Genomic DNA, 10,471 nt, shown 5'->3' on the forward strand with positions numbered 1-10,471 from the left:
TATATATATATATATATAAACAGATACTATGTGAAAGTACAAAATCTTTGGTATAAAATTTAACTTCTGTTATTTAGGAAATTTAGTGAAATTATTTTCGGCAACAAATTAGTATCAATAAGATGTCAAGAGTTTCAAAGTTTAGTTAAATGTGTGGTAAATTATATCACGGTATATCGTAAATAGAGGACAATTATGTTACGGTCAAATAATTTGCGTATAATTTGCTCTCTTGTTCTGTTTAAAGTTCCATGATTTATGTATACAGTTGATCTACCGTATGCTGCGGTTTTCTAAGCGTCATGTTAATTCTTGATTAAATATACGCGGGGCCATTAATCTAATCGCGTAAATTATTTACGCGATTTCACACCTTGAGACGTCAATAAAAATCATCTTTGTTTCTTCGTTGTAAAGTTTGTCTTAGGTGAAACGTGCGTTTAAGGTCGTGAATTCGCGGAATCTCATTTATTTGAGCGAAACTATGCATCTCTGTTTAGTATACAAAAATATTGCGGTACACCGGAATATTCGCGACGCGACTGCTGCAATAACTCACTGTCATTTGGGACGTACACTTCGTCATCTGCGATTAATTTTCCGGCAAATTTACGAGTCACGTTTTCACGCTCTCACATTTAACGGTCGGCGACCGGTTTTATTTATCCGATGAAAGTGAAGTTACAACGAAATGTACTTCTAAAAAGCGTGTTCCACATTAAACGACATTTTTATGTCATCTCGTTGTACTTTTATAAATTTTTATGTTTTCTGGTGTGTGCAACACGTTGACTAGAAATGTGGAACAACATTTTAAGCACTGAACAAATTTGTTCTTATAGTGAACGATAAAATAACAAAGAATTTCGCGAGATACATACAAAAAGTGATAAAGTAACGATGTTTTTGTTAAAATAAACTGGAAAATATTGAGGAACTAGGTTACAGTTAAAGGAAAAATATTATTAAAGAGAGAAAATACTAATAAAGAAAAAGAGGAAGATACGTGGAAGTTAATACACGATTTGGCAAAGTGTTGAAAGACTTATTATAAGTTTTTCGCGGGAATCTCTTCGTGGTACGGATCGCGTGAACTCGATAAACTTTGGCAGTTTGCCCCGATAAAAGCGACCACACGACGGGCTGCGAGTTCCACGCTGCCGCCACAGCGATATCAGGGGTTGCATGCGTGCTAATCGGCCGTAACCGCTTCACGCCTGGAATTTCCTAGCCACAATGACGCCCGGTAATCTGACGCAGTTATTATCACATTAAGCCGTGGCGATCAGCGAAGACTTGAGAGCCGCCGTTCGAAACTGAGCGAAACCGCTAAATTCAGGAAGACGTGCAGAGAAACGCGATTTACACTGGTCAACTTCAAATAGCGGCTAACCGCACGCTGGTAACGTTCGTCTTTGTATATGCGGAAACGGTATATCGACGCAATATTACCCGTGATTGCTAATTAGAACCGTGGATCCGTATAGGCGCATTGCTTGCGGGAATGAGCGCGCGAGAATCGAGAGAATTGGAGTTTGCGCGTTGTGCTTTAATGAGCGCGAATGAAAACTAAACCGAAAGCAATTAGGAAAAGAAGGGTTTTGTAGTAACAAAGCAAACAATTTTATTAAATTTAATTTTTTTTCCTATGATATAAAATAATAAATTTTACATAAGATAATATTCTACTTGGAAATAGTTTGTCACTGTGCACCTTGTTCGCGCGTAAAATCTCGTAAATGTTTTGCTTTTCGAAAAAGATTTTATTGTTTGGAATACTATAAAATTTTATTTTGAGTTTAAAATGTCACATGAATAAAAATATATTTCTTATTCAATGAAAGGAGAGAGAGAGAGAGTGTGTGTGTGTGTGTGTACAATGATCTATTTAATTAAGTAACAGTTCGCTCTATTATCTCCGTGAGTACGTGGATGATTCGCGATATCTAGTCCGGGGACGAGGTTTTAATTGCGTGCGTATTCGAAACACGTATTGTGCATGTATGCACACACGCAGCGTATCGTGAAATTGTGGGTTCCACGTGCGCCACAGACAATGTAAAAACAAACTATTTTTGCCGGAAACTATTTTTACGTTGGTCGCGTCATGTCTTAAAGAAGGACGAGTCCCGATGTTTTATTATATGCTTCATTATATTTTTTCGTTATAACACGTTGTTGTTACAACTCATATGTCATACAACTGATCAGTAGAATTTAAAAACAAATTTGACTCTGTTTCGACTTCATGTAAATTTGTTTCATTGAATTACTGTTACTGTCATGCATTCTGTGTGTACATTTTTAATTAAAACATACATTATATTCTCATCTAAAATTTAAAACTGGACAAGGAATATCGATGGATTTCGTTTATGGATTGGAATCGCGAGCGATGGCAAACCGTGCGAGAGAGCGCACGAAATGTACTGGCTTAATTTAATTGGTCACGTGCACCCCGAATCGATACATTAATCAACCATGTGATCCACCGTATACATTCGGTGTATATCTTGCAACGGAAGTCCTCCCCGATAAACAATATACTTGTTATCGACGTATCAATCTATATAGGAAGCGGTGATAAAATTACAATGTAGAGCGGATATCCGTAAATTGAGATTTCGCGTTATCCATTTCGCGCGCACGTTCTCGCCACGTCTTCTGTCCTGTTTTTTGTCACTTGTCTCGTCGTTTATCCCAGAAACGAATAAGACTCCGAAGCTTTGTGACTTTTTTATTCGCTCTCTCGCGAACAAGATAACGGAATAAAACTTTTCACGTGTTTCCCGAAAACAACGACAGACAGATCACTTATTCCTGATTGTTTCTCTAACGTTGCAATATATATATAAAAATCATATTATATATGTGCAATCGTAAATACTAAAAATCTATCATGACATTCACGTGTTCTGAAACTTGAGGGCGATAAAAGCCCTTCACGCGTATAATGGACCTCCCGATACCTCGAATCATATTGAATGTCGATCAGTTATTGAATCAAGTTTCTTCTCACATCACGTAACAGACGCTTTCCTGGGTCCCGTGTGCGATTACGTGATCGCACCTGTGTCGAGGTACGCGGGCGTATGGGGAATACCTGTGTTGACGGCGGGCGCTCAGGCCGAGGCGTTTCGTCATAAAGGCGAGCATTATCCGACGTTGACGAGGATGATGGGTTCCCATCGTTTGGTCGGCGAGGCGCTCCGACACATCTTACGACGTTTCGGATGGAAAATCGCCGGTCTGCTGTTTCACAATCACGCGATGGCCAGCAGCCGAGGCAATTCCGAGTGTCATTTTACGTTGAGCGCCGTGTTCACCGCCCTCAATCAAAAACCGGTGCACCGGAGCTTCAATCAAGAGACGACCACCGCCGAAGATTACAGAAATCTACTCACCTTCGTTTCAAAATCCGCAAGGAGTAAGTTCTCTATTTCCTCCACGATTGCTCTTGCTTTCCCTCGCAATTAATTATTTATCCGTAAAATGATTCTGCTGAACCAACTCTTTCTAAAAAGAAAGAAAACGCACATATACGCGTGTGGAAATAGAATATCTAGATAGTAACGCGAGAAATATTCTCACAATGTTCGCATTTTTGTAAGAAATGACCTGTATTGTTGTGTCTACTAACACGAATGTGCATATGCACATGTTTGAAGATACGCGTACATATGAAGGTTATTTTCTGCAAAATGTGGAAAGAGAGAGATATATATATTCTGTGACATATATTTGTGCTCACAAATCTGGAAATGAAACTCCACGTAATGCGTAAAAATACATAATGCGCATAAATTATTTATGTGTACGCAGATGTAAATTTAGAAATAAGTACAGTCAGAGTTTGTCTCTCACATTAAAAAAAGTTTTTCAAATTATTTTATAATATTGTTTATATGTAAAACAGAGAAGTTTTTTTATTCATAATAACAAGAAGATTTTTCGGGCTCAGGAGTCTTTAGACTAATGGATGAAATAAATTGGGTTGTAAGAGCCGTTTGCAGGATGTTGTGCAGAGAATGTGCTTAAATATATATATATATGTATACACATATATAATTCGAAATAATTTTTTATTTCGAATTACATATATATATATTCAAGCACATTCTCTGCACAACATCCTGCAAACGGCTTTTACAACCCAATTTATTTCATCCATTAATCTAAAGTTTTTTTATCTTTGAAGTGATAAAATCTTAATTACTTTAACACACGGACTACAAATGAAATATAAATTGAAATATTATAACTGTAATACGCGATATAAACATCGCATTACATCTTCTATGTGTATGTACAAGACAAAGACACAATAATCGCGTCATAAATCAGTCCGCTTTTAGTGACGCTGATGTATAACGTGCTAAAAGCCAAAGAGAGAGAGAGTGAGAGAGAGGAGGGAGGAGAAAGGGAGAGAGGGAGAGAGGGAGAGAGAAAGGGAGAGACATTTCATTGTGAGTCAGTTCAACATAAACTTTAACATTGTTATTTAATTAATATGGTTTACCGAAGTTTACCTCCCGCAAATGTACTTGTGCTCCTTGATCGTATTTAACACTTCAGGCTCGTCAACTCCCTAAGTTTAGAACAGGAACGGAATAAATTTTCATTAATAGCTTCTTCTGGCGCAATTACTCCCGAGAGACATTTTCTCTAACGCAAAATCTTTATCCGCAGTGTTATCTCTCAACAGCATAACATAATTATTAAAACGCCATGTTAAAACAGCCATATAATTAATTATTGACAAACATCGAGAGAAAATCTGGCACATTAGACGCAAGCGTGTAATAAAGACGGAAAATTCTCTTGACAAGGGATTAATTAATTTAATGTACTTCGGATAGGATGCACAAGACCTCGGAGTTATATTGTAAATCGCGTAACTAATCGAAACGCCATGCTTTGTGCTTACGAAGCGGATATTTCTATCGTGGGGTGACTCTCGTATACGAGAGCAGCAGAAGCTGCATCTTAAACGTTTCTCCGGCGACTCGTTTCTCACCACTCCCGACGCTCCTAAATCGTTAAATCGCGTTACAGAGAATTTACGGTAGACTTATCGTCAATAGCAATGAGACAAGCTGCGAAGTATATTCTTCGATTCGATGTTATCTATACGCAGGTTCCTGCGATTTCCGCGAGATAAAGCGCAAATATTTTCGACCTAATTACTTGAATAACACTCTAAATTTATCGATCATGATAAACAATTAAAACAAATAATTTTTTGTTTTTTCACGATTCTGGATTTATTTCACGAAATACTACGTAGAAGCCGCATATGCAAAATAGTTACATTTCTCTCTTTTTTTCATAGAAAAATTTAAATTAAGAAAAGAACAAAAGATCTCGTGTTTCTTAAGAGTTAAAAATATATTTTATTTGAAATGTAGAGTCTTTGTACAAAAACAAGAATTAACATTACGAGACACAGAAAGAAAACAGAAAAAACGTTTATTTTATACGTAAACAATATATAAATTACTTGTAACTTTGGAAGAAATATAAAAAATTTCTCTTAATTAAGTAATATTGCTGATATGACGTTAATGAATTATGATTTTATTATCACTCAACAATGAATTAACTGTACAATTATCATTGGAAATCACATAGTAGTGATGTGTCTAATTGCGAAGAAAGAATTCTTAATAGAAGGAATTCGCAATCGGAATACCGACATCATTCAGTTCCAGAAGAATTCGACATTAACTTGAAAACGTGTTCTTGTCGCGTTCTCACGAATCTATGCTAAATTATTGGTTGAATGCCGCAAATCGCCGATCAATTGAAATTCTCCGCTGCCAAAAGAAAGAGTATTGGATTCTTATCGAACTTGTGTGTGCCGTTGTCCGTTTTGCGAAAGTCATGATGATTCACATATCGTCGAGCTCTCACGATTATACATAAACGATTATATATAAAAATATTTGAGACACAATGACACACACAATGACGCGATCAGATAACGGGATATTTCTTTTCGCGCTTATTGTCGTTCGCACACATTAATCTCTTTGTCATATTATGGAAAACATTCCGCTGTCTCTTGACGTTACTAATTTAAGATTTTTTCCTCGCTTCGGCTTATCTCGGCGAAATAACAATATTATTGCTATCGTTGTGTGTTATCAGTTGTATACAATAATAGGTCACCTACTAAACATTTTGTTTGCGAATAGATATACAATTCATATTATTTTTTCTCACATGTATTTTTAGCGCGTACATGTATGTGTGTGTGATTTCAAAGAGTGTAGTTTAAATATTTAATTATTTTATATCCAATTATCTGTTACTACCAATTATTATTCAGATAATATCGGAATGGTTAATCAAAAGTTCAAAACAAACGGTCTACATGTTACAAATTAAATAAATTTATTATATTAAACTTTTACATAGAGAGAGGCAAAACAAATATTACCATATTTTATTTTTTAACACTACGTCGATTTTAATCAATTTTATTGTTTTTTTTATAAGTCTACAAAAAATTAAATTCTGTGAATTATAGGCGTATATGGAAAATAATATCAAAAAGTTTACGCATGTATACGTATGTAATTTTATATCATTTCTCGGAAACGTTTGTTATCAATCTTAGAATGTTATTACAGCAGGACACAAACATGATATGCTACCAATTCAGTTTAATTCGAACGGTTATTTCTTAGAAATCGTCTGTCTGCAAAGTCGGTGGTGAGGAACGAGCTATAAAAGAGAAGTAAGAAGATTCGATCTATGTGATAATGAAGCTATTCGCCGGTATCGGACGTGTCGTGTAATGTCGAGCCGCCTATTTCACTCGTATCGAAAAGCCTAACACGAAGCTATCTGGTCTTCTCGATTTACGTCTCTCCGTGACTACCTTTTACTGTCGTTTCGGATTCTTTCTCGGTTGATGTAAGATGTCCAGATGTCGACTCTTCGATCGCTTATCTTCTTTATATCAAGTTGTGTTAGAATTGATTCAGCAATTATTGAATGTCAAACGATACATCATTTTTTTCTCAGCTAAAATTGCGTATGTGTATATAAATCTAACAGATGAAAGATTTTTGACGTGTTATATAAAATTTAGTTTAGTTTAGGAGAATTTCTCAGCAAACTCGTTTTATTCAAAGATATTTGATTATTACAAAATTAGACATTCGGAAAAATATATTTAGAAACTCTACTATTTTCATTTATTATACCTCGTCTCAACAAAATGACGGCACTTTGATGCTTCGGTGCACTTTGTGTTTCCGGCTAATCGAATACCTTTAAACGCGGCGTAATATGGAGCAGGAACGCGTAAGCTGACGTCGACGTCTTTATGATGCGCTCGCATATATAATAGAGAGAACTTTACTCCTTTGTATCATATGACTCTTGTTAGTCGTCGTCATTGGCGGTAGCAAAAGCGTTAACAAGTGGAAAAGCCACTCTAATGAGAAACCGCGCGCGGAATCGACCTGTTTAATAACGTAATGACGATGTTATTTCATATCTTTCTGTACGTTACAAGAATAATTTTCTTTTTGTCGTTCTCGCACACATCATATTAACATGACACATAGAATGAAACGTTTAGTCAACAATTGCAAGAACACGTGAACAAACAACGGCAAAATGCACCATAATCTGTATTTGACACATGTTACATTAATGAATTTTATCACGTATGATGCAATATTGGCGCATATCGATCAGCTGACGTGAAGTAAAACAGAATACCAGGAGATTGAAAGCGCGCGAACCTATTATTTCAATTGTTGTCGAGAACGATGTTGCATTTAATTCTTTGACACTTTCCAACAAACTTTTCAATTATCAAACACCGTGTAAATTGTTTCTCTTGAAATTATAATGTCAATTTGTTATTTATTTTAAAATATTAATCATTTAAAAAAAAGGAAAATATTTTCATATATTCGTTATTGACAGCAGGTGAAATAACACAAGTCGATTTATAAAACATTTAAAGAAGAATTTGATTTTTAAATTCCGACAATAAGATATTTTCGACTTTTTTGGTTTATTTTATTAAATTATACCGATTTGAATTTTGACAAATCTCGAACTATAGAGCGCGAGCGTTGTATCGTTTGCGCGCACATGAATGGCGCACATTCGGCTTGTCGTAAAAGTTGGATTACGACTTTGCTCAAATAAACATTTATATTTTGCTCGGCGTGTTGCGGTGTGTTACGATACCGACGATCGCGAATTGTTCCGTAAACGAGCATTTCGTGTATGTGTTTTTCACAGAAATTCCACGAAACATCGAAATAATATGAGCGCGCGTTCGCGCAATCTCTTCAACTCGTTCGTATAACGAATTTGTAATTCGAACAAGCTCTTTTCCCATTTCCCGTGAAATTCGGACAATTTTACAAGCGGATTTGTTGAAGATTTCGCTGAAAAAAATAAAATTGTCCGAAGAACAGGAGCGGTTTTACGGAAGATTTTCTGAATTTGTGCGGGATTTGACGTATAAAGCGGCGGAGAATACATTTATTTCCATGGCAACTTTAAACGTATCCGAAATGCGTTCGGTTTGACAAGGAAATTCGTTTTGACGAAACAATAACGCAGAGACGTTCGCGTTTTTGAACAATTTCTTAAGATGTGTATTCGCATTTTTCTTTTTTCTTTTTAAATCATATAGAAGTTTCTCATATTCTTTTATATAAAAACTGCAAAAATACCTAGATACGCGGTTTGTACGCACCTGTAGATATGAAGTATAAATACTCCGTTTTCGAGTTAAAATGATAATCGAAAGAGTTTCTTATTTTCTTTCGTCTATTTATTATATATATCTTTCTGAAATTCAGACTGAATCCGTCGGGCTTATGTTGAGCTGGGATAAACATGCCGTCGTGCAGCAGGATATATCCTGCAATGATATTATAGATCGCTGTGTAGCTGAGTGGTACATCTAGAAATATTTGTCATCTTCTTGCTGTATATATATATACATATATCCATATAACTTGTATTCACACAGTGTGTGTATGTGTGGCTAAATTTACAAGAAGTGTGAGTAACTTTATGTGTAAGAGTTATGAATGTTCTAAAATTATTAAATCCATGCTAAAATTTCTATACATAATTGACATTATTTCGACTTTTGAAATCTTGTTTTGAAATCTTTTTTTTTTTTTGAGAAGCAACACACAAGCACAGATGTGTAAAGAAAGCTACAATTCTATTGCACATATTTTATGTTTTAAAAGACAGAGTGTGCGCTAACACGCCCAGTTTGTATATCATTGTTCACGTAGGAAGAAAATATATATTTGCACAGCGTTAACGCGCACGAGACTGTAAATGTAACTGGGAAATGGAGAGATCGCGTCGCAAAATGATCCGACCGCGATAATATTTATACATCTCTCGTGCGTCTCTTCTAACAAGAAATCGTTCTTTTTTTTTGTCTTATTTCAGTCGTTGTGATGTGTGCTAATTCCACGACCATCCGGGAGATATTGCTGGCTGCCGAGGAACTCGGGATGGTGGACTCGGGGGAATATGTGTTCTTCTCTATAGAGCTTTCGTCCAGGTGAGCAGAGCAAACTTGCAATTTTACTCGTCGGAATAATTGTTTCTTGTTATCCGTTATGGTGTAGATAATTGAGAAAGAGAGAGAGAGAGTTTTGTGAATGAAAAGTATAATAACCACGTGAGTTAAATGTATAAATATGCTTCGTGAATTTGCATTTGTAGAGCGATTTGCCTGCAAGATAAAATTCTGAAAAATAGGTATTTTAAAACGAAGAGAAATGTAAGAGACGTAGAAAATTTATGTTTATCCAGAAAAAAACCAGTTAATTTAATTCGTATATTGTATTGACGCTAAAATTGCTGTTGCATGACGTTTTCTTATTTTTATTATTTTACAAATTCAAAGTTTTTAAACTATTACACTATATACGATTGTATTAAGTAGAAAATTATTGTTACATAACGTACGCGCGCGCGCAGAAATCTGTAGAGAAGTCAAACGTGTGCGGTCTGCGTGTTCAAAAACTAGGACATGTTCAAAAACAAGGTACTCGTACAATAGCACGCAGCTGGAACACTAAAACCATTTTATAATTGAAACGAATGCGGAGTCGTCGCCGTTACACGCCCCGACCGTGCATAGGAGAAAAATTGGCATGAAACACGTCGCATTTTTCTTCAGTACCTAACTATGAAGGGATGGGAAACAAATAAAAAAAGATTAAAATGAAATTTAAACGGCGCGGCGCGCTAAAAGAACGTTAGGTAGATAGAGAGGAACTGTCGATAGAGAAAATATACGTATATATATATATATATATATTGTTACGCCCGCGGGGCGCGGAGCCGTTCTCGAGGGACGCCGCTACTCGCGTGCGCGGACGCGGCAATGACAAAGGCGCACTTTCTTATGAACACACTTTATTTCGTTACAAATACAGCGTTAATTGCCCGTTACACG

The 10,471-nt window shown here is 36.0% G+C and overlaps 1 protein-coding gene across 2 annotated transcripts in view; it reads left to right on the top strand.

Annotated features, from left to right (window-relative positions):
• The window catches only part of LOC109860905 (atrial natriuretic peptide receptor 1), a 78,233-nt gene that overhangs the window by 18,888 nt on the left and 48,874 nt on the right, over positions 1-10,471 (top strand). For both annotated transcript variants that reach the window (XR_002250899.1, XM_020440324.1), the window contains exons 3-4: positions 3,032-3,427; positions 9,454-9,568. Coding sequence is in view for 1 of the 2 variants with exons in the window: in XM_020440324.1 (XP_020295913.1) it covers positions 3,032-3,427; positions 9,454-9,568 (511 nt within the window). In the remaining variant the exon portion in view is untranslated. The remainder of the gene's footprint in view (positions 1-3,031; positions 3,428-9,453; positions 9,569-10,471) is intronic.

Source organism: Pseudomyrmex gracilis, unplaced genomic scaffold, assembly GCF_002006095.1.
Source record: "Pseudomyrmex gracilis isolate BER0280 unplaced genomic scaffold, ASM200609v1 scaffold_8, whole genome shotgun sequence".
NCBI lineage: Eukaryota > Metazoa > Arthropoda > Insecta > Hymenoptera > Formicidae > Pseudomyrmex > Pseudomyrmex gracilis.